Source organism: Pseudochaenichthys georgianus, unplaced genomic scaffold, assembly GCF_902827115.2.
Source record: "Pseudochaenichthys georgianus unplaced genomic scaffold, fPseGeo1.2 scaffold_499_arrow_ctg1, whole genome shotgun sequence".
Classification (NCBI taxonomy): Eukaryota; Metazoa; Chordata; class Actinopteri; order Perciformes; family Channichthyidae; genus Pseudochaenichthys; species Pseudochaenichthys georgianus.
The window spans coordinates 115,366-142,523 of NW_027263060.1; the positions used below are offsets into that span (position 1 = coordinate 115,366).

The 27,158-nt window shown below is 42.3% G+C and overlaps 2 protein-coding genes across 3 annotated transcripts in view; both read right to left on the reverse strand.

Moving 5' to 3' along the window:
* The window catches only part of LOC117442892 (uncharacterized), a 91,904-nt gene that overhangs the window by 19,826 nt on the left and 44,920 nt on the right, over window positions 1-27,158 (reverse strand). The window lies entirely within an intron of this gene.
* Window positions 8,443-11,963, reverse strand: LOC117442893 (uncharacterized). The gene is made up of 7 exons (XM_071202507.1): window positions 11,220-11,963; window positions 10,514-10,645; window positions 10,270-10,409; window positions 9,865-9,955; window positions 9,472-9,637; window positions 9,279-9,387; window positions 8,443-8,578 (listed from the first exon to the last, which is right to left on the reverse strand). The coding sequence occupies exons 1-7, from the start codon at window positions 11,271-11,273 to the stop codon at window positions 8,443-8,445; spliced, it is 828 nt and encodes a 275-aa protein (XP_071058608.1). The 5' UTR covers window positions 11,274-11,963.

Consider the following 27,158-nt stretch of genomic DNA (forward strand, 5'->3'; position numbering starts at 1 on the left):
ATATAATAGAATAATAATAGTAAAAGCACATCAGGAAATAAGAAGCATTTGGTTTAAGCATATGAAGGATATAATAAAAATGTCCACTACAAATGGAAAATATATTTAAAAACGATGTATATTTCTGCAAGTGAACATTTCATAACTAAGTTCATTTTTTTTTTTATACAAGATATTTTTTTCTTCTGTGACTTCACATTTGGTTCACAGTTACGTGGATATTTTTTACAGGTGTAAAAAATATCCACGTAACTGAACCAAATTTACAAGTGTACATTTGGTACACAGTTACGTGGATATTTTTTACAAGTTTAAATGTATGCACACAAGCTCAGATTTATTTTCTGCAAGTGCTCACATCAGGTTTTCACGCTCTCGCATTTTGCACCATATCTACCTTCATAGGGAAACACTTTCAAACTAAACCACATGTGCAATATTACAAGGCCCGAAGCCGTCAGTCCGCAGTGACAAAGTTACCTTTGTCACAGCGTCCATTTTAGTTTACAACCTGCAAAGGGTTTGACAGTTAGGATTAGAATTATAGTGAGGAGGAGAGAGTATCAGGCAGTGAATTATAAGGGGCCGCCAGAGAATGAACCTGCCACAGAAATGAGAACATGGGGCACTCGCTGAGTCAGGGAAGAAAGGGTTTGAATCCTGCTACCAAGACGGCTATAGGACTGAATGCACTGGCCATCCTTGCTCTCCACCGAGGAAGATCCAATTCCCACCTTAGACCCCAATAAAAATTAAATGACGTTGAGTGATAGCTACCATAGTAGTGTTTTCACTATCACTCACATATAACAATTATAATACACATCTTCAGTAGTAAACCCAGGAGTCTTTGATTGTTTGGGCTTATTATATCTAAACAATCTCCCGCCAGGATAGCCCTGAAAGGTAAACAAATCCAAGCAGTGTGTATTATAGGAACATGTAGCTGTGTGTGTGAGTTTTCAGCATTCAGGAGGATATGCAGCTATACACGTGAGCAAGAGATGCATTCGCTGCGCTGCATCAGGACAGAGTGAGCCGGAAAGGGCTTCCACACGCTGTTTATATAGTGGTGTAGGAGGGGCTTATTTCCCATGTAACTTTCGTGGTTCTCAGAGATGACACAGATGAAGGTGGGCCAGCCCTGGGCAATCCCCCAGTTCTGGGGGGCGATGTCTCAAGAGGCGGGTGCAATCGGGGCGTTACCCACTCTGGGCCGTCCTCTCCAGGCTTGGCTCCTGAGAGGGACAGGCTGAGACAGGGGCTGCGTCTCAGGTCGACTATTTTAATTTCCTCTGTATCACCGGAAGTTGATTTGTCTGCGCCATCTTGAGTAGCGTCTATTAGAGCAGGGGTTCCCAACCTTTATTGTGCTAAGGACCGGCAGATACATTTAAAAAAAATCGCGGACCGGTTGTCAATTTTAACTGATTTTAATATTTACTCACCACCAGCAGGTAGCAACAGAGGCTAATTGTATGTAACAGCCTGAAAAAATACTAGAACAATATGCATCCAAAACATATGAACAACGTTTAAGAAAGAACCGGTGTCATTTTTTGGTTTTTCGGAAAAACGGAAAACCAAAAAAACGATAAATATATATATATCGGGACCAGCCAGTCAGAAACAGGGGGGCATTGTGCATGAATAAACATCAGTATATATAGACATATACTTCCATAACCTCACACACCGTGAGACCCCGGACCCCCGGACTTAAGCACTCCCCAAAAAAACGATAAATATATATATATCGGGACCAGCCAGTTAGAAACAGGGGGGCATTGTGCATGAATAAACATCAGTATATATAGACATATACTTCCATAACCTCACACACCGTGAGACCCCGGACTTAAGCACTCCCCAACGGACTAAACCCAGATGTTCACACCCTCCAGAACATCATGCCCCTGGTGACACTTAAAGGTGGTGGATTTTGTGGTGCTTTACTGTCCGCACAACAGCATCAATATTTGGCCTTATTCACAGCAGCACCACCACCCACCCTCCTGTGGAGGATGTTCTCATGGCCCTGGTAACACTTAAAGGTAATGGCTTTTGTGGTGCTTTACTGGATAAATTGTACCCCAAAATAGTGTCTCTTAAGTAGAGATGGCAAATCCGGATCATTTTATGGACTCGGAGTCTTCTGAGTCAATCATTGAAGAGATCCGGATCATACGAGTCATTTGAGTCATTTGAGTCATATGAGTCAGCATGACCAAGACCGTAGAAATCCTACCGGTGAAACCGAAAAGTTGTTGCATTTAACCAGCATATTAAACTAACGTTACATTAACCTCCGCTACACAGTGTCTTTTGCTTTAATAAAACATGTGTGTGTGTGTGCATTTTAAAAAATAAGTGTTTTGCATTATATGTATATAGTTATTTTAATATGTTCCTGTACTTAAGCTAATTTTGCACAATTGTGTTTTCATTTAATAATAATAATAATTGTATAATTACATTTTATATATTCTAACTGTTTTGCAATTTTCTATCATTTGTTTCTTTTTGTGTGCCATGTTCAAAATAAACGAGTTTCCAAGTAAGATCCTTATTGGAAATGCAGATATTATTACAGGAGACTGTTGCACAACATGACCATTTTGTTAGAAGTCTACACTGAAACTTAATTTAGAGCCAGAAAAATCGCGAGATCCGTGAATCCAGGTCAATGATCGAGAGAGACCAGTAGCCTACGAGGACTCAGAGCCGTAACATATAGCAGGCAGCAGATCCAGAGATCCAGCAGACCCGTCCCCATGCACGAATCTACAGCAGACTCAGCCCCTCCTCCGAGTCCCACGGCTCCCGCGAGTCCCACGGCTCCCGCGACGAGTCGCAGCAGACTCAGAGATTTGCGGACTCACGGCTCACTCACGGCTCACGGCTCGCTCACGGCTCACGGCTCACGGCTCACTCACGGCTCACGGGACTCTCGCGGGAGTCGGAGGAGGGGCTGAGTCTGCTGTAGATTCGTGCATGGCGACCACCATAGACTGTATATAAAGATGGCGACGAGTCTGCTCTGGATCTGCTGCTATATGTTACGGCTCTGAGTCCGCACGAGACACAAATATGTCATGATGGGGTCAAATAACTATGAAAAATAAGAAATTAATTAAAATGAACTGTTCATTTTATTAATTAATTAAAATGAACTGTTCATTTTAATTAATTTCTTATTTTTAGAAATTAACTTTGAAAAATAAGAAATTAATTAAAATGAACATATGTGACCTGCTCCATCGAAATCAGTCGCATTGACCCGAAGACACATTTTGAGTTGTATACACGGTTGGAAAGAGGAGATTCCTAGCTTTCTAATGATATCAGGATTGTTTTTGTACTCCAAATATTAAGCGAAATATGTCACATTATATAATGACTGTCACAGAGTCCTCATTTTGAGAAAAAGGCCTTTAAAGTTTCCTCTTCTCTGGAATCCATCGATCTGATTGATTATTAGTGGAGCAAATGATCAAAATACTACGGAGGGAAGATATTTTCGTTTGGAGGGGAAGCTCGCGAGTGTGTGTGTATACGTGTGTGCGTGTGTGTGTTTGTGTATTTTTGCGTTTGTGTGTATTGTGTTTGTTTCCCGGGGAAAACCCTCACAAGAAACACCGGCTGTTGTTGTGCCTGCTGTGGCGTTAAATGACTCCGTTCCCCGCTTGTAATTATGCCGTTACAAGCTTCAAAGTTATATTTATCATCTGAATTTGCCGAAACAAGTTTAATATTCTGAAAGCCAAGACTCTGTTTAATTTAAATCAGATGAAAACAAACTGTAAAGGATCCTGCCGTGTTATCTATGATTACTTTACTCTTACGTTCATAATGTCAGCCGGAGGGAGGGGGGCGGCGCTGCTGGAAGAGCAGAGTGCGAGTGAGAGGTGCCTGTCTTCGTCCCTTCACAAGCTTCAAAAATGTACTTATCGTGTGATTTTGGAAATAAAAGTTTCATATTCTGAAAGCCAAGACTTGGTTTGTTTAAAATCAAACAAAACACCCGAACCCTGAAAAAATAGTTTTTTACGTAAATCCACGTTTATTCTGAAATGAGCCGTTGCGACTTCCGACTGATTTCGATAGAGCGGGTCACATATATACTATGTTCATTTTAATTAATTTTCAAAGTTATTTTATCATGGGTGGAGATACTTAGTGAAGTTGTTGCAGTGGTGATTTGTTGACCCCTTGACCCAATAAGGTACACTCTTCAAGACCTTTCTGATTGGAAGGTTAGGGGTAGTCCCCCTCCCCCTACTTGTCACCAACCATCCCCCACTATCAAGATTCTCCCAAAACACCTCAGACAGAAGTGACAAGAGAAGAGAGAGTGACATTGACTGAGGATTATTTGCTAAAGATAAGAGGATTTTTTTGTTGGAGATGAGTACTCGGAAAATAAGTGACATATGGATGCATTTTGTTGGAGTAAATCAGGCACAAGCAAGATGTCAGTATTGCAAAAACCTGATATCTGTTCATGGAGGGAGCACATCAAATATGAGGAGGCACTTAAAAACTAAGCACCCCACTGCACTTTTAGCAGACACTCAGCAGACAACAACAGGGACAGCAGAAGCAGCAGCGACAACATCTGCAACGGCATCAACCAGCACAGATTCAGGTGTGGCAAGTACATCAACTCAACTTGCAACAGCCACCACCACAGCACCACAAGCAGCCAGAAAAAGGCCAAAACAAACCACTATGGGAGGCTTTATAAACAGGCCCATTCAACCACTGCAGCAGAGTAAAGTGGACCAGGCTTTGGTTAAAATGATAGCCACTGATTTTCAACCGTTCACAATTGTTGAAGACAGGGGGTTCAGAGCATACACAGCGGCACTGGACCCATCATATGTGCTGCCAAGCAGAGGCACTATATCAAAGCGGATGCTGCCCAACCTTTTCGAAAAGGTCAGAGCTGAACTCCAAGAGCAGATTAGGACTGCTCCTGCTGTATGTTTGACAACAGACTGCTGGACCTCCAACACAACAACAAGCTACATGTCAGTGACATGCCACTACATCACTGACTTTAAACTCAGATCCAATTTACTGGACTGTTTTGTTGTCGCAGAGTCGCACACATCCCAAAATCTGGCGCAAGAGTTGAGCTGGGTTGCAAAAGAGTGGGGCATTCAAGATAAAATTGCAGCCTGTGTCACTGACAATGCAAGCAACATTGTCAAGGCCGTGAATGACATTTTGAAGTGGAACCATGTGAGATGCTTTGCTCACTTGCTGAATCTGACGGTCAGATCTTCAGTTCACCAAACTGAAATCCAGGCCTTAATTCTGAAGGTCAAATCTATCGCAGAGTATGTGCGCAGAAGCACAGTGGCCTCTGCAAAGCTTCGGGAAATGCAACTACAAATGGGGCAGGTCCAGTTGCGAATGAAGCAGGATGTAGCCACACGGTGGAATTCAACCTACTTCATGATGCAGCGTGCCATCGAAATCAAGGAACCTCTTGTCTCCACAATGGCACTGCTCAATCCACTGCTACCAGCCTTAACTCCCGAGGAATGGGATATCACAAAGGAGGTGTGTGATATTCTTAAGCCCTTTGAAGAGGTGACTGTGGAGATGAGCTCAGAGAGGTATGTAAAAATAACGCAATTTTATGAATTACATTTTTCATACATTATATGCTGTGTTGATGGTCATTAGTATAAGGCCTGATGGTCATTAGTAAAGAAGGCTGCAACTGCAAGAAACACAATTTCAATGACTATTTATTTTTTCACAGGTTTGTGGCTCAAAAGCCATTCTGATGGCACGGGGGCTCCAGAGAATTGTTGCCCACAGGCAGAGAAACCCCTCCACCCACGAACCTGTCAAAGGGATGGTTAATTTCCTTGCAGCAGATTTGGAGAAAAGATTTGGGCAAATTGAAAGGGTCAGAGTGCTTGCTGAAGCTACACTTTTGGACCCTCGCTTCAAAAAGCATGCCTTTGTGATTGAAAGGAACGCAGAGGAAACTGTGTCAAGAGTGGTGGGAGCAGCAACACATGCGGCAACACCAACATTACCCAGCACAGAGGAGGAGGAGGAGGAGGAGGAGGAGGAGGAGGAGGGTGGCACAACTGTGAATCCTCCAAGTGAGCCAGTGCCTCAATTCTGGGCTGACTTTGAGGAGCGAGTGACCACTCTGAGGCCAGGGGTCCAGAACCCGACCACTGGGGCCATGCTGGAGATCAAGGGATTCTTGGCAGAGCCACTTATCCCCCGAAAGGCTGACCCCCTGCACACTAAAAAATGCTGGGTTAAAAACAACCCCATTTGGGTCGTTTTTTAACCCAACGCCAGGATCAATATTGGACCAACCCAGCAGTAGTTAATTTGACCCAACGAAATGGGTTGTGTATTTTAACCCAGCAGATGGGTTATACATTTAATCCAAATGCTGGGTTAAATTAATTACAGCCCTTGGTTAATTCTACCATAGATTGGGTTAAATATTACACCCATGGATGCTGGGTTAAATTAATTACAGCCCTGGGTTAATTCTACCATAGATTGGGTTAAATATTACACCCAAATGCTGGGTTAAATTAATTACAGCCCTGGGTTAATTCTACCATAGATTGGGTTAAATATTACACCCAAATGCTGGGTCATAATAGCTGCGATGGGTTAATTCTACAAGTTATTATCGTCATGTTTTTAATGCAATACCCATGTCTCTTAAACATTTAAATTACAAACCCTTTTAAAATACATCCTATATTTGGTCATGCAAATAATATAATATGCAATAAACGCTTTTAAACAATGTTGGAATCTTAGAAAAATATTCATTTTATTGTTATAACAATTGACAGTTCAATAAAGTGCAAAAGATTCAGTTCACAATAAAGGGCAAAAGATTCAGTTCACAATAAAGGGCAAAACTTTCTTTAAACAAAACTTAACATTTATGCATGTACAGTACAGCCTGTAAACAACACAGGCTGTGTTCTGTGTGTTGTTTACAGGCTGTACTGTACATAACACACATTAGAATAAACACATCATAACAGCATCCAGATCTACAAGCTCATAGCACTTTGTGCCACGCTATGAGCTTGTAGATCTGCCCTTTCTAAATCTCAAAATCTTTGCTTCTGGTTTGAGAACCACTAATAGCAACATACGTTTTTTCAGAAATTACTGGTTCATATACTGGCCATGTAAACGTTACAAAGAAAATCCTCCAACATGATCACAAAAATGTACTGCTCCTTTAGGTGATCCGAACAACAGGAAACTAAGATGTGCAAATAAACATTTTAACAATTTATGCTTCCACCATTTAGCTCTTTTAACTCAGCACACAACTTGCTCATAAAATACTTTGAGCATTAGGTAGTATTTTGAACATCACACACACACACTTCAAAAATCCTGCAATATTTGATTTAACCAGATAGAACCCTATTCTGAGCCAAGCAGAAGAAGAGAGAGAATAGAACAGGAGGACCAGCAGAAGAAAAGAAAAGGATCAAGACCACAAGTCTACTTGCAAGCAAGTATTGCTGCACGCAAGGACGTAGCAGGTTTTGACTCCTCTCCTCCCTTGATTTCGTACACTGCATTTTTGAAGAATTTCCATACAGCTTCACACTGCTTTGTGTAGTCGATGTCAAAGATATAGAATACCTTGAAACAGACATCGACTGCCTGAAGCAATGTGTTTTGTTCCAACGCCTCCCCATCAAGAATAACGAACGCCTGAGAGGTGTGCCAAATATCGTTTCCCAGGGACAGGACATATGGGTAAGGTCTTGACACCTTCGCCTCATGGAGGTACTCCACCAAGTTTGTTCCAACCTGAGAAAGAAATAAAGAACAAAAGACAAGATAAATTAAACAAAGTAAAAGATTGTGCAAAAGCAAAGGGTAAGCAAGATTTGGCAGTGGCTGATAAAATGCATATTCAGAAACAATGTTCTGAATTATTCTTGAGCCAAGGAATAACAGGCAGTCAGGCACATTCTTAACCACTTAAACTGGACCTGGTTGGCTCTGTACTTTAGACCACTGTTTTCCATCTTCACCAAATCTCTTCGCCAAAAATAGCCGATCTAGCTGCCATTTTTGGATAATGTCCCAGCCACCCCCCCAAGAATATGGATGCTGGGTTCAAGTGATTAAAAGAATAACATTTCCCTTTAGATATGCAGAGGGACTTACAGGCTTATGATCGATGAAGGCCAACTTAGACCCCTCGATAGTGTACCGGAACACTTTTCGGCCAACCCTGTAGACAGTTGGTGGAAGCAGTGTTGGTAACTGGCTCAGAGCAAGTTCCCCCAAACAATCTGTAGGAAGACAATTTTATAGGTATCAATATGTGGCCAGGCAAATCTGTGAATTGGTCATTTAGTAGCAAAATAAAGTCTACTGTACAATATAACAATGTATTACTGGGTGTTAATCCATCAAGCGACGAGATAAGTTTCCCTTCCCGTCTCGCCAGGTGCAGGATCTTGTCTTTAAACAAAGGGAGCCAGGTTTCGAAGAGCTTAGGCGCAGCCTCTCTATGTAGGATCTGAAAGTCCTGTGCAATCTAAATGAAAAATAAAATTCAATGTGGCAGCTGACATACTGATAAAAGATTGTTATAAACAATGCATCCACATCATATGTAAACATATACTCCTTCCTAACTTACCATGCCTGGAGTGAATAGATGTGGGAACTCTTGGCGGATCCCCTGAATGTCCCACCCATTTTCCCTTAAAGACTTGGCCCTGTTTGATAGTTTGCAGAAAGTACAGCAGTACAAGAATGTTAAAAGGATAACACAAAAAGCCCCGAGGGCAGTTGCAGACAGGTGCTCTTGTATGGCAGTTTTGGAGGGTAAGGAGTTGCACTTTCTTGATGGCTGGTGGTAGGGTGTTCCACATTTTGGTAGCATAATAGTAAAATGCATTCATCCCCATGTGGGGGGGGGGGGGGGGAGTAATGGAGCTCCCACTGGTGTTGTGCCCTTTTATTTTTGACAGGTACATGGCACTGGTCCCTTGAAAACCAGGCCCATTGCAAGTTGCTGTACTCTGTCCTCCCCTGAGCCATCCCACTATAGCATCATAATGAGCAGGGGTTAGGTCATAGGTGTGAGAGGTCTAGTAGTAGTTTGTTTTGAGAAGTCTGTAGTTCAGATTTGAATGACTTGAGGTGCAACAGTACCATGATGAGATGCATGCATAGGCAAAATGACATTGAATGAGTGCTGCAGCTAGTGTCCTCAGTGCATTCCTACTGACCTGTACACTGCTGTATCCTGCATGTATTGCTCCACCTGGTTGAGGGGCTGCGAATTGTGTTTCAGCCATTCTTTACACTGTATGGCTCTTTCTTCCGATATGGTACATTCTATAAAAGTACACATAAGGATATTAACAATCTCAAATTATGTGTCTGTATTACTTAAACAAATTATTCAGTTCCAACGATTACCTGGTATGAATGTCCTACGAGTGCCAGCTTCACTACTTTGTGGTGGTGTCTGCTGCGTGCTCCGTGACCTGGCCGGTTTTCTCATCCTCTTTCTGACGTTCCGAAGCCTCTCTTCGAGGAATCCAGTGGCTGGGCGGTGGTTCCGTCCTGGGGTGAACCAGTATCCCTGTCAAGAAATGAAAGTCTTTGGTGAATAGAGATGAGGCACATTTTGATAGCGTGGCGACAACATGTGGCTGAGCCATCTAGAACAGGGTTTGTCTGTATGTCTGTCTGACAACACCGGGCATCAAACAGCACAGAAGTCCAGTACTCTGGTGCTGGGAGATGAGTTATATTGTGTTCAACTGACTGTTTTAGCATCAATTCCTCAATAAAATGTTAATTACTTACGAAGCCACTGCTTGTGTCCGACTCGTCCTTCAAGGAGGGAAACCCATGAATCAAAGCTGCAGCCAAGGCCTTTTTTGTCTCACTGGTAGGACTGCAAACACAGAAAAACTAAATTACCAGCATTGTCAAATTAGATCTTAAGTATTTCTAAAACATGTGTTGCACCCCAGTATAATGGCTGTAGCATATTCTGCAGCTAATAGGCATCCTAATAAATTAAAAACACTACTGAACGTGTGTTTTGGTACATGTGTTGTGCATGTTTATGTTGGTGGTCTAGGTAAATGTGAGACTTGAAAGTAGTGTCCCGTCTTATCTTTTCCCCTGAAAGAAGATTCATATACCTTTTTCAAACCAACATAACATTCAGCAAATACAAGAAAAAACCCCACTATTTTTAATTACCTCTCTCCAAACTTCTCCATGAGGTGAGATACCAAAATACGGACAAGGCACTTTCTTTGCGAAGGGATGATCACATCCTCATCAAGGCTCCCCAGGATCAGCTTGCCTTCAGTTGAGCCTGTGAGAATCTGGCGGATATCCTGAGAAAATTGCAAGAAGGGACAACATCACAGATATCGTTTATTACTCTTTAGTGTTGATTAAAGAAAAAAGTGAAACCCAAGTCTTAAAAAGTGGAGCTTACAAATTGTGGAATTATATGTAGTGTTTGAGGTATCATCGCTGGTACGACAGGTGCCGTTTGGTCCTCCATGGAGGGTGGAGTTGTGGCAGTTGGTTGGACATCAGGACTTGTAGGTGGCACAGCAGGTTCAATCTAAACAGAACCCAGGTTAATGTAACAAACAGTGACAGCCACCTAGAATTGCCGGATGAGCATCAGTAATGTAAATCAGTGTACCACACCAGCATACTTAGTAGACTGCACACAGTATGCATTGTGTGAAAGATATGCACCACGCCAAAGTTTTGATAAATTCAGAGACCTGTGTAAAGTATGGTTTATATTGACCCCTAAGAGACACAAAACCACTCAGAAACCCTTCACCCGAGTGAATGAAAAATGCGACAAGTTTGGACCATGCAGATCTACGGCAAATTGAAAAAGATATAAAACAAACATGTAACTTCTTAACTGACAGTGACTACCCGTCACCGTCGGGTGGAAACCGTGTATGTCCAAAATTGTTCCGTTTATAATTTTTAACATTTTAAAATTGTGAAATAGCCAATCGACAAGCTCTTGACGTTGGGAGCTTGTAGATCTATTTGTACAACACTATGACGAATTAGTACATTTAGAAATATAAAAAACATAGTTTAAATATGGAGACACAAGGTTTCTGCCCAACAGCAACGATATGTAGACAGATTAAACAAAAAATACTTACTGTACAATTTATCACATCCATCCCAGTATTTACAGAAACATCCCAGTACTCCATCGCATGATCATCCCTGTAGTCCAAAGGCACCTTTTAAGCAGCATTTATAGCTAACCACTAAACAAATATGGCAGGAAAAAAATGGACTTGTCGAGTCAAAATGCTATTTACAAAGTGTCATACTACTGTACTGGTGGCAGTAAACTGATTTTCTAAAAAAGTCTATAGCGCAGTGAAATGTATAAACTGTCATCAGTCTCGCTGAATGACTTCACTGCATGTAGGGGATGGTGATCAAGCAGCTCTCTCACATCAACAGCTGCCAAAACTTGAGTGGGAATCACACTGTATGCAAAGAAATGCCTATCAAACCATTGTGTTTCCCACTTCTGTACAACAAGTTTTATTGTTGGTGTGTGTGATGTTTGGTCTAGTACTAAAATGGACTTTATGAGACCAAATTGGGGCTCTCCATCTGGGTCATAAGACAGGAATACAGTCATGCCTGCTCGATATGCAGTTCCCTTAAAGGTAACCGAAGCTGGTTCATACAATTCACTGAAAAGGGGAATGCCTGTTAGACCACTTTCGATGTCTTTAACTCCCTCAATGTTGGCCAGAAAGGTAGTGTGCCCTGGACCAACTTCTGTATTGTGGCTCAACACAGTTCCACACAGCAAATTATAGCACTGCGCTATCTGATGGCGAAAGGCCATGGTTTTGCAAATGTTTCGGAAATTGCATGTTACATGGCTAACCCGTTTAAAAAAGTTGTGTTTCGCTTCGAATCTCATAGCCCAAAACTGAGTCAAGGGTCCGAGCTTTTGAATGGCTCTTGGGTAATGGAGCATGAAGTGGTGTTTTGGCAGCAAATAGTGAATAGGATAGAGCTCCAGGAAGAGAGAGTGATGCTCTTCAAGGATTTTAGCTAAGTACAGTGTTGCTTCAACAGTAAGAGAAGGAGAGAAGATGAACTCCATACATAACAGTAACAGTAGGAGAAGTTTCCATTCCTTGCAATGCATGGGGACCAGGTCACCTATCATTGTCGGCAGCAACCTAAGTAGGCACCATATTTGAGCTGCTGATTGATGCATGGCGCCTTTAACCTTTTTTAGATCATCCTTACTAATTACAGAAGGTTTGTTACCCTTATCACAAAAGCCGTAGTCAAAGCTTGTGATTCTGTAGTTTAGTTTGTCAAGTGTTAGATGTTTCTGCTCAATCAGCGAAGTTAACACAAGCTTGACTTCATATGGCCCTACGCCTTCCAGTATATCATGCATGATGTCAGGTGCTATGTTGTCGGTTACATGATAGAAAGACAAGTCATTCAAGACACTGTCTCTATTCAGGCCTGTCTGGGAGCGGTCGGCTGTACGCAAATCTGCCTCATGACTATTGACATCACGCAATAGTGCAGGATCTGCCAGCGTCTGAGACCTCCGGGCATCCTTATGTATTCTGCAAAACCGACACATATAATTTCCAGAGAAGCTTTCAATATAGCCAAGCATGGCATTCACGCCCAAATTGTCTCCCACTACCTGGACCACTGTAAACCTTACAACACCTTGAAAGTTGGGGGTATCAACAGTGATGCCATCCCTCTCAAGACACCTGATCTCTTCCACAATAGGGCGCAGCACTGCATCAAGGCCATAGGTCTTAGCGTCATCGGATTTGTACACTGCTAAAAGGAAGTGTGACTGCAAACTTGATAGCAGGTCTGGTGGCAAGCTCTTTAGGGTGAAATATATAAGTCCTAACTTGTGAACCCCAGTCTTAGACCCAAGCGGATTGACTGTCTCACAATCATCTTGGTAAATCATAAGTGGGATCGAAACCTCTTTTAATAACAGTGGATGCGTTTTACAAAACTGCCCATCAAATAAATCTTGAAGAGCATCACTCTCTCTCTGCTGCCATTCTTGCATGGCCTGTAAAACCCCAGGAATTTCAAGTAGCTTGGTTAGAAGGCGCTGCAGCGGAATACGCTGATATGAATCACGAACTGAGACTTGTCGCACAGTGCCAGTGGCAGAGGCTCTTTGCTGAACAAAGCATGCCCCCCCAGTGAAAATCTCCTCAACTGGCTGAATGAAGTTTCCTGATTTAGCAAAATACTGCATCTGTTTATAATCTGTATCAAGTCCTTTGAAAGGCTCGGCTAATTCCAAGAACTCCAGCCCAAGCTCTTCTACCTCTGGGCTTTGATCAAGACCAAAATGACGAAATAAAGACATAGTCTTTGATTCTAGTTTGCCCACAATATCACCAATTAAATTAGAGGTGTGTTGAACCATAAAGTTCAAGTTAGAGAATGTCAAAGAAGGTTTAGACCTCAGATGAGCTAAAAAAAGGGCTACCCGGTTGGTCATGTCATCTTGCCCTAGTTCATCCCATTCATCCTCAACTCCCTGTACAGGCTCATTTTCAGCAAGCTGTATGTCAACAGGCTGGGCTGGACCTTCAAGGGGATCATCGGGAGTATCACTTTGGTTTTCATGCTCCTTTAATAGGTGTCTTCTATAAGACCTTATAAAAGAAAATGTTCTACCACAACCAGTTTCACTACATTGGAAATATGTTGATGAATGGTTTACATGATGTACTGCACGTAAATGTTGAAAGAGAGTCTTGGCATCCCCTGGAATTTGCCTTTTGCATTTAAAGCAAATATATGCCATCTGCTCACAAATTTGAACAAATCCTCAGAATTAATATGCGTGTGTGGGGGAGGGGTGTAGCCTCTCACATCTGCAGTGATCTAACTATACTTACAAGTCCTCTAAATTTTTTGAGGAACTTAAGCCTGGGGCCAGCTTTTGGAATCAATTGGCTGATGGTCCCCTCGTCTAAAAGAAGAAAACTCTCCTCGTCAATTCCCTCGTCTGAAAGACAAAAAAACAAAATACAAGGACATATTTAAACCATGGAGAACAGCAAAAAATAAGAGGCTAATTACATGGAAGCTATTGGAATAAAAATGCATTTTCAGTAACATAAAATACAATGCAGTCAATGCCATTTCAAATAATTCCTTTACCTAGCTATACAGACGATCTGCTTGCTGTGAACGTAAACAAAAACATGTTCTTACCTTTAAATCTATCAATAAGGTCTGTCAACTGCCACTGTGTCACACACAAAATCGTCCATTGATCTGAGACAAAAAACACAAAGAGCTTAATTAAAACAAAACATAAAATGTACATTTGCTTGACTTCAACCTCACTGCTGATGAGGCTACTAAAACTGACAAATGTCTGCTTCTCCTATTCATTTATTTGTATTACCTGTTGTATTTAGCACACATGAGCCCCACTTACTATGGTTATTAGCATTGTATTTTATCTGCAGACTTATGGTTATATCAAAGCCTTTATTTTTATATAGAGTGATACACTTTTGTGACTGCTAGAAACAGGTCAACCCACAATAGAGCAAGATTAGTTAACCAACTACGGACAGCAGCCACAGGAACTTTTGCAGTCACAAATTGCTGTGAAAAATTGAGAGAGACCAATGAAAGTGAAAGTTAAGTTACAGAGAACCTGCTTTTTTTTTTACACCAAACCTTATCAGTCCCCTTATCAGACAGAAGTTGACGAATTACTTAGTCATATCCAAACCAATTCAACAGAGTTCTTCAATTTAAAAGACATGGATCCAGCCTTAAGTGCTAAGCTTTAAAACTGAATTAACAAATGACATTACATAATGTGATGACAGAACTGTAAACAGAATTAACATTTCTTTTTATTTAAAATATATAAATAATATTTCACATCAAAAGAAACAGCACCATGGTTGTTTTATTGTAGCTGAAACTTTAACAAAATAAATAACTCCGTTACCTCCAATAATTAACCCATGTTTGTATAATTGTGTTAACTCTGTGTGTTGCTGCTAGCATACATAATACCTGCCGTGGAAACCTTACTCGTGGAGGGGGCTACAGAGCAGAGCGGCATCCGTCACGTAACATTAACTGCAGAGCGAAAACCACAGTGGCAGTCAGCTCCGCATGGCAGCTAGCTTGGCAGCTAATTTACGTGACGCAGCCGAATAACGGCGCAACATTCCTTTTGTAAAAGGGGCTGATATTACTGACATCCCGCCAGATCGCGGTCAAAATCAAACAATGGCAGTCTGGAAGTCCCCTTTGTCTCAGTTTATCTCAACATGAATGAATCTAATACATGTGAAATTGTTGCGATTCATGCAAACCAATACCCAATACCATATACATAACCCAGAATGAGTTAAACATTTCATAACCAAATGGTTGGGTAGACAAACATATTTTGACCCAGCACTTGGGTTGCACAAAAATAACCCAATACCATATTAATAACCCAGAATGGGTTAAACATTTCATAACCAAATGGTTGGGTAGACAAAAATATTTTGACCCAGCACTTGGGTTACACAAAAATAACCCAATACCATATTAATAACCCAGAATGGGTTAAACATTTCATAACCCCATGGTTGGGTAGATGAAATAACCCACTGTTTTTTAGAGTGTGGAATGGTGGAGAGTTCGAGCCCTGGTGTACCAAAATATATGCACAGTCATGAAGACCAGGCTCTGCATTGTGGCCACATCTGTCCCCTCAGAGCGTGTTTTCTCGAAAACTGGGCAGATCATTACAGACAGGAGGAACAGGCTCAGCCCTTCAAAAGTGCGTGAGCTTGTCTTTCTTAATGCCGAACTTGTGAGTGACACACTTAAATAATGCACTTGCACAATATGTATATAGTTATTTGATTATGTTCCTGTACTAAGCACATTTTGCACAATTGTGTTAATTTAAAAAAAAAAAAAAAAAATCTTAGCCTATATGCCAACTGATTTGCACATTGTGCTCTCATTTGTTGTTGGCAAAAGATATGCTTGATTTTTTTGTGTGCATTTAAAAAAATAAGTGTTTTGCATTGTATGTATATAGTTATTTTAATATGTTCCTGTACTTAAGATAATTTTGCACAATTGTGTTTTCATTTAATAATAATAATTGTATAATTACATTTTATATATTCTAACTGTTTTGAAATGTTCTATAATTTGTTTCTTTTTGTGTGCCATGTTCAAAATAAACGAGTTTCCAAGTAAGATCCGATTCCTTATTGGAAATGCAGCTATTATTACAGGAGAGTCTCCTGTAATAATAGCTGCATTTCCTGAGGAGACTGTTGCACAACATGACCATTTTGTTAGAAGTCTACACTGAAACTTAATTTAGAGCCGGAAAAATCGCGGGATCCGTGAATCCAGGTCAATGATCGAGAGAGACCAGTAGCCTACGAGGACTCAGAGCCGTAACATATAGCAGGCAGCAGATCCAGAGATCCAGCAGACTCGTCCCCATGCACGAATCTACAGCAGACTCAGCCCCTCCTCCGGCTCCCACGGCTCCCGCGAGTCCCACGGCTCCCTCGACGAGTCGCAGCAGACTCAGAGATTTGCGGACTCACGGCTCACGGCTCACTCACGGCTCACTCACGGCTCACGGGACTCTCGCGGGAGCCGGAGGAGGGGCTGAATTTGCTGTTGATTCGTGCATGGCGACGAGTCTGCTGGATCTCTGGATACAACAACGTTGTAATGTGATTGTACACGTTATAAAGAGAGTAAAGAGTGACGCAATTTATAGTTTTAATTGTTACGTCACATCAGGTGTAGGACTCAAAGGACTCGGGTTAATCGAGAGGGAGACTCGTCACGACCGGCTCATTACTAGGATCCGGGTTAATGATCCGGATGAATCATGACTCGCCCATCTCTACTCTTAAGGCGGGTAAAAGTTATGTGAATATGGGGTGACGTATATGGACACTTGAGCACCAGCAAGACCCCCACCTCCATAGCCTTGTGCACCAGGCGAACCTGTGTACCCACACTTAAGCACTCCCCCACGGACTAAACCAAGAGGAAACACCGGTCAGAAGTTTGTGCCCCTGGTAAAACTGAATACAAAAAAAATGGGTGCATGCCATTATTTTTAATACTTTTTTTTTAGTATTTTACCCTTGACGCGATGTGATTTCTGCCCAGTGCTCTGAATGTCAAAGTGAAGAAATTCAATGAAGCGCGGGTAAACGGCAGGAGTAACTATGACTCTCTTAAGGTAGCCAAATGCCTCGTCATCTAATTAGTGACGCGCATGAATGGATGAACGAGATTCCCACTGTCCCTACTTACTATCTAGCGAAACCACAGCCTAGGGTGGCTTGGCAGAATCAGCGGGGAAAGAAGACCCTGTTGAGGTTGACTCGAGACACACTTGTGTCCTGAAAGTGACAACATGTGTGTTGTCATAATTTTTTTTTTTTCATTGCATTTTGTATCTCAATGTCTTAGTCTTCAGCTTATATGTTGGCATTTCATTTTCATAACTTGTACAGTAAGTGTGCTGATGTATGACACATGTGTGAAATGGTCAAGCTAGGGGTTAAAATTATGGGTTGAACATTGGACATTACAATTTTGTCTTTTTCAACCCATTAACCTTCATAATGTTGAATGTCTGTCTTCAGATTATGTAATGCTTTGTCCTTGTCAAAACTTGTACAGTCAAATGTGACACATGTGTGATATGGTCATATGAGGGGTTAAAAATAGGAGTTGAACATTGGATGACCTACAAGTCCCTCCATGCCCTTGCCCCCCAGTACCTATCGGACATCCTCCACCCCCATGCCCCACCCCGGAACCTGCGGTCTTCAGACTCTGGCCTGCTCACCACCCCCCGCACCAAACTGAGAACCTTCGGGGACAGAGCCTTCAGTGTGGCAGCCCCCACCCTCTGGAACGCTCTCCCTGCGGAGATTCGCAACATCCCCACACTGGACGCCTTCAAAAGGGCCCTCAAGTCCCATCTTTTCATCAAGGCTTTCGGCCCTTAAATCGATCTGTTGTTTTGTTTTGTGTGTGCTCGCCCCAATTCCTGTAAAGCGACCTTGGGTCCCTTGAAAGGCGCTATAGAAATCTCAGTTATTATTATTATTATTATTATTATCATCCATAAAGATGTTAGAGCTTCAGTTCTGCCTGCATCCTGAAAACATCAATAGGACTCCTCGAGATGAGACCGTTCTGCTGCAGGCAGGTCTAGGAAGGAGAACAGTGAATCTTGCAGATGATGCTGATCATGCAGAGGTAGGCCTATGTCATTTTTCCCCATCATGAAACATTAATCAGCACATTTCACATTGAACAATGAACATTGAACAATCTGCAGTTTTGGAGGAAAAACGTCCGGATTAAGATGTTAGGTGCATTATTGGACCAGCTACACATGTTCTCCAAAAATGAAGTTGAAACGTATTACATTACATGTTACTTGTTAGACGCTTTTATCCAAAGCGACTTACATACTCAATACTGTGGGCAATCCCCACAGGAGAAATTTGGGGTGAAGTGTCTCAGGGACACAACGACATGCTGACTGCAGTGGGGTTTGAACTTGTGCTCCCCTTATCCCAACACCAAGGCTATATCCGCTGCGCCACACGCCTCCCTATTAATTGCATATTTCTTACAGTAACTTACACGAACACCACACTGTGCATTAATAGGACTAAGGAGCGACAAGTATGATTAAGTCTTTTTTAACTAGTTACAGTCTATGGTTACAGGCATGCATTGTATAGGTGCCCACCTTAACTATAGAGCGCTGCCGGAAACCCAGCTTTTAATTTAGTTTTGTTGTGAACCTGAATGGCATCTGCCCGAAGAGTGCAAATTATAAACATTTGACGATAAAGCCACAGTGTCGTACATTGTAATTCACGAATACTGGAGATTATGGTGTCACCCAAGAGACACCATCTTTTGAACTAAGAATGAAATTAAAAGATTTTAGCATGTTATCATGGCATGCAACCAATGATCCCAGACTAGTCTAACATGGCTTTGCCATCTGTGCAAATATAACAAAAAGACCAACAAACAAAAGGATATAGAATAGAATTGTGACCTTAAAGGTGGGGTAGGTAAGTTTCAGAAACTGGCTCGAGATACACTTTTTGTTATATTCCATGGAATGCTCTTAACATCCCGATAGCAATGAATATCTGAAGTGCTTTGACATCAAAACCATTAAAAAAATGTCATCTGTAAAAAGCACGACCAATCATTTTAGCCGGCCCGGCTAAAATGACTGGATGGCCTACCTGCCTGTCAGCCTTCCATCTGTGCGGATGGAAGGAACACTTCTGTGCACACACTTATCTCGTGCCCTCATTGGTCATGTGCACGTTCGTGTGTGTTGGAGGAGGGGCTCTGTAAGGAAGTGGCAGATTTTTTCCAGCTGTGTATTTTCAAATTCTAGCGCACTCGAGCTGGTTTCTCCAAAATTACCTACCCCACCATTAAAGTGGAAAATTAAAATGAATAGAGGGTTGGGGAATTGTGACACCCGTACTAGCAGGGATTGATTACTTTGATCTATTTTTATCACAACTCTCATCCTCAACATATATGAAGTTTGGTATCTTCCACATTTGAATTAAAATCATGTCTTTCATCTACAGATAACCAGGGTGCTACTTCAAGAGTACCCCAAATTAAGCCGATTGCGTGGAGGTTGGCTTCTCCAAAAAGCAATAGGTGAGATTATTACATACATCCGATCATAAATAAAGAACAAAGGCTTTTCCATCCATGCCAGTTCATTTTCATTTTCTAACTTTTAAACAACAAAATTACCCTCAATGATTATAAATATTCTGTTACTTTCAAAGGAGGCAGTGGTCAAATAAAGATAACACCACTCCCACAGGGTTCCCAGGGGTACACAGCCAAAATGCAGAAGTCCTCCTCAAATAATGGGAAAAACATAATCCACATTGTACCACTTCAAGAGACCATGGACACGACTGCCTTGCCATATGATGCACCGGAATTCGAGAATATGCCCAAAAATTACTGCATGACCTGTGGCAAATCAGTTCCTCTTCAGTTGCTGCCTTTGCACATCGGAACATGTCAGTGTGATGATATAGTAAGTGATTTGATTCAATACTGTTGAAATATATATATATCAACATTTTAGCGATACCTCACATATAACTTGATGAAATGAAATATGAAATGTATAAAGGTTGTATTCCTTAATAGTATAGTTCTAGAGTTATTATACATTTGTAGATAAAATGACAATGATATTTTTCTGTTTCTTGTGGAGGAACCTGATACAGAAGAGGAGAAATGGCAAGATCCAGATGTTATTTGTATGGTAAGCAATTACTCATATGTATCTTAATTAGAAACAAAATTCCGTTATCAATTTCAATGCCGATCTCACTGTAGAGACTATAAAAAGAAAAGGTCACAATCTATAAATGATGTTAATTTATAGATAGAGCACAAGCTGTTTTGGTGGGCATGACCATGAACAAAGAGTGTCTAATATATTTTCATCTTATGTACCTTGTATCATAAGCTATGTCGATAGTGATAACTTGAACCCCTGTTAACATCCTAGGATTCCTGCCCAATATGCGGAGAGCGGTTTGCTGCTGAGGTGATGTCCCTCCATGCAAGTTCATGTGGAGAAAGGTATTGTCAACCTGTCACTGGATATAACTACTAGTTGACACCATAAACTGTATGGTTGACTGACACTTAATATTTCCCAATTACAAGTGCTGCTCCACAAAATGAGAACAACTAAGAACCAGCGACAGTAAGGGTTGACTGTCTCACTGACACACTCCGCTGAAGATTCAACATGTTTAGGAACCTCTGGCCACCTCACCATTAGATATTATTACAATTTAGAAGACTGATACTAATGCATAAAAAAAATTCTAAATGAGTTTTTTCATCTAGCTTCTCATTGATGGATTGCCCAACTGCGGATGAATCTGAGGAAAGCACTTCAGTACCAGAAGATTCCACACCCACTTTTACTGAAAGTAACAATGCCAGCCCACATGGTTCTGGCTACTTGGCACCTGGCACATCTCAAACCATTCTACCAAGAACAGTACTTTCAATAGCTGACGGTGGGTTTCTACTTTCTCCAAACAAAAGAATGTGAATACATATTTCCTGTGTAACACCCATGCATTAAAATCCAAATGTGACAAAAATATTTTTCAGCCTGGAAAAGGGTGGAAGTTCCAGAAAGGGCAGCGATGCTATACAAAAGGAATTTGCTACAGCAAAAAGAAGATGAACCAATGCTGAAAATGTGTTTAGACATGAAAGAGGACATTGAGGATCAGGAAGCAAGAATTATCACCTTTTACAAGGTCCACAACGCAGATTGGGCCAGACCACTCCAGTGCAGATTGGAAGGTTAATACATTTAACAAATACATTGCACCTGAATTATCACCTAGTAGCTTAATTTGTCATGTCATCAAAGGATAGCCAAAATCAAACTTGGCAAGGCTATAAACTCAAATGTTTTTTATAATTATGGCTTTTTCTTAGAATTTCAGATACCTTGCTATCATTAAAATATTCAAAATTTTTAGGTGATGCAGCTACTGGTGAGGGCGTGAAACGCCATTTCTTAAGCATGATGATGACCAAGTTGCACAAGGGATTCAAAGGAAATGTTGGCAAGTCATTTGGACAAAGTTTAAATTCAATTTAGTTTTATTTATATAGCACTATAAAAATATCAGTGATATTTACAAATATTGTCCTATACTTTTGTTTGTCAATGAAGGACATGGTACCAGCACTCTGCTTTTTGAGGGCCAGGTTGACCACCTCATCCCCTGCACCTCCCAAGTGCTTGTACAGAGTGACTTGTTCAAGATGGCTGGGAGGATGATTGGACACTCCTTTCTACATGGTGGTCCTCCATTGACAGGTATAAGCCCAGCAGTCCTGCATGTGCTGCTCGGTGGCTCCCCTGAGACAGCAACCCTAGTGTTGGAAGATGTGGCAGACATTGACATCCGGGAAACAATTCAGCTGGTAGGTTTGAAGTGGAAAATATAGAATGAATGCCACATTAAAACATCAAAGCATTTCACCATAGTGGTATAACTTTTTCAACTTTGTCCATTAAGCTTTCTCTAGCTGATTGCTCCAAGAAGGCAAATGGTGAGAGAGGAGACAATGAGTTGACGGAGCATCAGAGGGGGGCTGTCAATGATTTGGCATTATCTTGGGACCTTCCTGTATTGACAGAAACCAACCAAGCTTGGCTCCTACAAAGTCTCCTTCTGCATGCGGTAAGGTTAAATGACCACTACGTTTTACATAATTAAGATAAGGGATTGCTTGTTGTGGTTTTCTTTCCATAAACTGTTAGTTCAGCTGAATGTGTAATACTTTACTAGCCTAGCATGCATTGTAAGCTATCATTGGTGCACATGTTAATGTGGATGTTTTAGGAAAAATCCTTTTATCTTAAACATACGTAGGTGCTCAGGCGAACATCGCAACAAATTAAACAGTTGAGGAAGGGACTGCAAGAGTCAATGTTGTGGCCACTGTTGGAAGCCAGACCAGATGTGGTAGACGTTGTCTTCCCACGTCAATCTAAGGCTGAATGCAGTGCTCAGGTATTCTGTTTTATATTGATACAATTTTAATATTTTTTAATTAATTGACATTGTACCCATTTTGGATTTATTTTAATATTTGTGAATGTTACATTTAGATGGTTCTAAACAACATCATCTGGCCTGGAGAAGGGGATAATGAAGATGACGATGGATGTCCTGTTGCCATCAAATACATAATTGCTGGCTACTTGCGGCAATTTGTGGAGACAGGTATGTAGATGTTGTGCTCTCCTGGTTGTCTGAGGATCTGCAAGTTCGTTATGGAACATGTTGAAAGCCATATCACAACTGTATTCTTATGCAACATTTTCCATCTGCGCTTCAGGAGAACATTAGTTAAAAATGACTTGTTTTTTATAAAAACAATGTATTAACTTTTTTCTTGCAACACATGTGCCAAACTGCTCTATTGTTTAACTGCGAAAAGGGTTAAAAGCAAGACTCATGTCCACGTTGCTTGTGACACTCAGGTCAGCACCTTGCGTAATGGCTATTGGTGAGCGCATGTGTTATTGGCGAATGAGGAAATTGTTAGGTTCTATACAGTCAATTTGCTGTATATACACTCCATACTTATTTATTAGGGCTGTCAGTCGATTAAAATATGTATTCGCGATTAATCGCATGATTGTCCATAGTTAATCACAAATGAATCGCACATTTTTTATTTTTGATCTCTGAAACTACTGGAGGAAAAAAAATACACATGCGTTAATTTTTTTTTGCGTTAACTTGACAGCCCTATTATTTATATTACTATACCTATACAACATTTAGTAATTACTACATCATAAAAGAGACATTGTAGTGAGTTATGAATTATCAATCCACAACTTGAGATCTCCTAGTACAGTGGTGCTGCATTAGATATTCAGATATCACATGGGAAATGTTTATATGACTGAGCTTGTCTATACTCCTCTGGATGTATATGTAACAGTTGTTCTCCTCTCTTTCTTTGACATCTCCCTTATTCAGTGACTGAAGACATGCGGAAGCAGTTGGTGAAATTCTGGGTGGGCTGGGAGCTGCCAATGCCGGACATGCAAATGGAAGTGATACAAGGAGACCATCCAACATCTTCTACCTGCTTCCACATCCTGCGTTTGCCTTGTCACTACAGCAGTTATGAACAGCTTCATGACAATTTGGAAAGTTGCATTGCAACTGCAGAATATGGGTTTGGACTAATTTAACCTCCCTGTTGTCCTCTGGGAAAATTTGACCCGTTTATAAATGTTTTGGAGATCATCCCAACATCATTGAATTGTGGGTGATTTGGAAAATATAGCACATTAATACACAGCTACTGCAGCTTAGATTTACCAAGATAATGCACTGGATCACACTAAGTATATTGTTTCGCGCAGATTGACACACAAGATCACATGCACACACACACACACACACACACACTCAAAATGACAAATCTACTACTATGTAATCCTGTTCCTATAATACCAATGCATAACAGCCCAAGTTGTGTTCTTCAGCAGATCCAGTTTGTATCAAGATTTGCTATTGTTTTAATAAAGAAATATAATGTATAAAATCAGTTTGGTTATTACTGAAGTTACTGCAGTATAAACGCTAACCTCTTAAGAAGCTGCCATTTTCTTTTGTTGTGTCACACACGTCAGACGCTCCTAAAAGGATGCAGATTGGTCCAGACTCAAATGCATCACTTTCATTTCTTATTAACTTTAACAATTAAAGCTCAATGTAATGCCAATTCATGTCAGCTTACAAAGGGAACTACAAAGTATGGTTATTGTGGAACAAGCTGATATAAGCTAGATAATGTCGAGCAACTACGCTTTAGCTGAGGAATTATCTTTGTAAAAAATATATACTAATATTCCAAAAGTAAAGATTTACACTGTTGTTGAAACTGTCCCATAAAATAAACGACACACGAAATGATGCACAAAACACTGATGGTTGAAAGTTGATCAATTATATTGTACAATAGAAGAGAGTAAACGTACCATTAATAGTCGAGCTGTGTTTCTCAGAAGACACATGATACTTATTACATATAATATAAAACAATTATTCTTGCAAAAAATAGAGAACTGTGTCTAGTGCTTTGCAAAAAGGGGCATTGGGTGGCGATGAGACCAGTGTCCGAAACCCCTGGAATCAAAGGTTACTTTACATATAGCCAATGCTTTGCATGTACTGCATTGCAGCTAAGTAGGTGTCAATACCCAGACTTGTTGACTCCAGGGGGTCCACAGCATCTTTCAGTCCATCAAATTCCACTGGGGTAAGTGGGCTTTCTATTTCAGGAACCTGGATACCTGGATTGGGGACAATGGATACAAGGCCACTGCTTTCAAGGCCACTGCTTTCCCAGTCTATTAGTTGGTGCTTTAGCACTGAATATGTCCATCGCGCGCATGCGCAGCTCGAGTACCAATAACAACAAAGTCACCTGTGACCCACGTGACACCGGCTATATCAGCCGGTGTCGTCAGAGGATCTGTTCCCCGAATCTTCTCGCGAGCACACAAGAATTCTGAGTGACAGGGAACTCTGGCGGTTATCCGGGACTCATAGAACCGTAGTTATAGACGACGACTATCGTTCTATTTCGTCCCTACTGACCGCCAGAGGCGGTGCTTTAGCACTGGATGACTTATACCAACAATGTCATGAAGAATCCAAGCCCTTGCTCACCACTGGAAGCAGCGGAGCTCGGCAAAAGGACCACGCCCAAAGAATGGGGAGTGGCGACATTGACCTGATGACAACTGGAGAATGTGCCAGAAGACGCCCACGACGCCGCGGCGCAGATGGTCTCCAGGGGCACCCCTCTCAGGGCAGCCCAATATGTTGAGATGCTCCTTTTAGAGTGGCATCTCAGCCTGATGGCAGGGGGCGGCCACTGGCCCCGTAAGCCTGTGAGATGGTATCGACAACCCAGTGGGGCAGCCACTGGTTAGAGGGCCTAACCTCCTTTAGTGCCGCCAGGGAAAAATCAAGAGTTGCTCCTCCTGCCGTATACAGGCAGTAGCCTTGATATACGCCCTTTGGGCACCCCCAGGGCACAGCAACTTCGACGTGCCGTACTCCTGAATGTCAAAGCGTGCCAGCTGGGCAGGCTGATTGAAGTGGGTTTGTGGAAGGACCCCGGGCGGGAATGCCACATTTGCCCAAAGGGCAACGCCTGAGAGTCTCACCTCGGGCATGTATTGTTTATGGAGAGGACATGCACCTCCCCGACTCGCTTCCCTGAGGCTATGGCAAGCAGAAATGCTGCCTTTGTGGGCAGCCACCTAAGCCCCACCTGGGCCAGGGGCTCGAAGGGAGGAGATGATAGGGCATCCGGCAGCAAGGGCAGGTCCCAAGCCGGAGCCCTCGGGGTGCAAGGGGGACGCTGCCGTAAAGCCCCTCTCATAAAGAGGGACACCGACCTGTGGCACCCCGCCGTGGCACCGAACATGTCGGGCAGAATCGCAGCCACATAAATTCAGAGTGGAGTGAGAACGTCCACTATCTAGAAGGGACTGTTGTCTAAGCAACAATGTACATGCTGTCCCCAAGGAACACGCACATGCTTGACCCCCAGTTGGGGTAGAAAGCGCGTGAGTGCAAGCTGCACGGCCCGAAGCTCTATCACGTTGACCTGGCGCGCACTCTGCTGGGCAGACCGCTGACCCTGAACGGTCCTGCCCTGCCGCACTGCACCCCACCCTGAGAGACATGCACCTATGGTGATGGTCTCCTGGCGGGATGGGATGGCGCCCATGGGCACGCCTACCAGGAGATAGGCCCTGCCCATCCAGCGTGACGGAGAGTGGAGCAATGCAGCAGTGCCTGTGCCACTTGGCATCCAAGTGAAGGCTGTTCAGCCACATCTGCATGGGGCGCAACGACAGCGGGCCTAAGGGCCCAGCGGCCGAGGCAGCTGCCAGTCTGCCCAAGGGCCGGAGGAACTGAATATAAGGCACCCTCATGCCCGGCCCACGTGGAAGTAGGCATCCCTCGGTTGAGAACCACTCCACCTGTGCGTATGCAGTAGTCAGCATATAGAATGGCAGCACCTTCAGGAATCTGTTGATTCCTCTGAGGTCCAAGATCGGGCGAAATCCGCCGACTTTCTTGCTCACGAGAAAGTATGCCGAGTAGAAACCCCTGGCTAAGCAGAGGGTCTTACTGGGTTGATTGCGTCCTTGGACAGAGGACGGACAACTCTTGGCCCAGAGGTAGGGCCCCTGCCGGATCGCTGACGACTGTCAATTAGACCCAGCCGAAGGCTAGGGGCCGGAGCTGCGGTCCGTACCCCTGGGTTAAGGTGAAAACCACCCAAGGGACGGAAGTACAGACTGCCCAGAAACTGAGCTGCTGCTGGGAAAGCAGCCGCCGACCACCCCCGGGATTTCAGAATTGCAATTG

Bases quoted from the DNA above. Each gene is read 5' to 3' on its own strand.
- LOC117442893 (XM_071202507.1), bottom strand. From the start codon at position 11,273: ATGGAGTACTGGGATGTTTCTGTAAATACTGGGATGGATGTGATAAAT. The intron at 10,646-11,219 runs GTAAGTATTTTT...GGTTCTGTTTAG, and splicing joins TGGATGTGATAAATTGTACA to ATTGAACCTGCTGTGCCACC. The intron at 9,638-9,864 runs GTAAGTAATTAA...ATTTCTTGACAG, and splicing joins CGGACACAAGCAGTGGCTTC to GGATACTGGTTCACCCCAGG.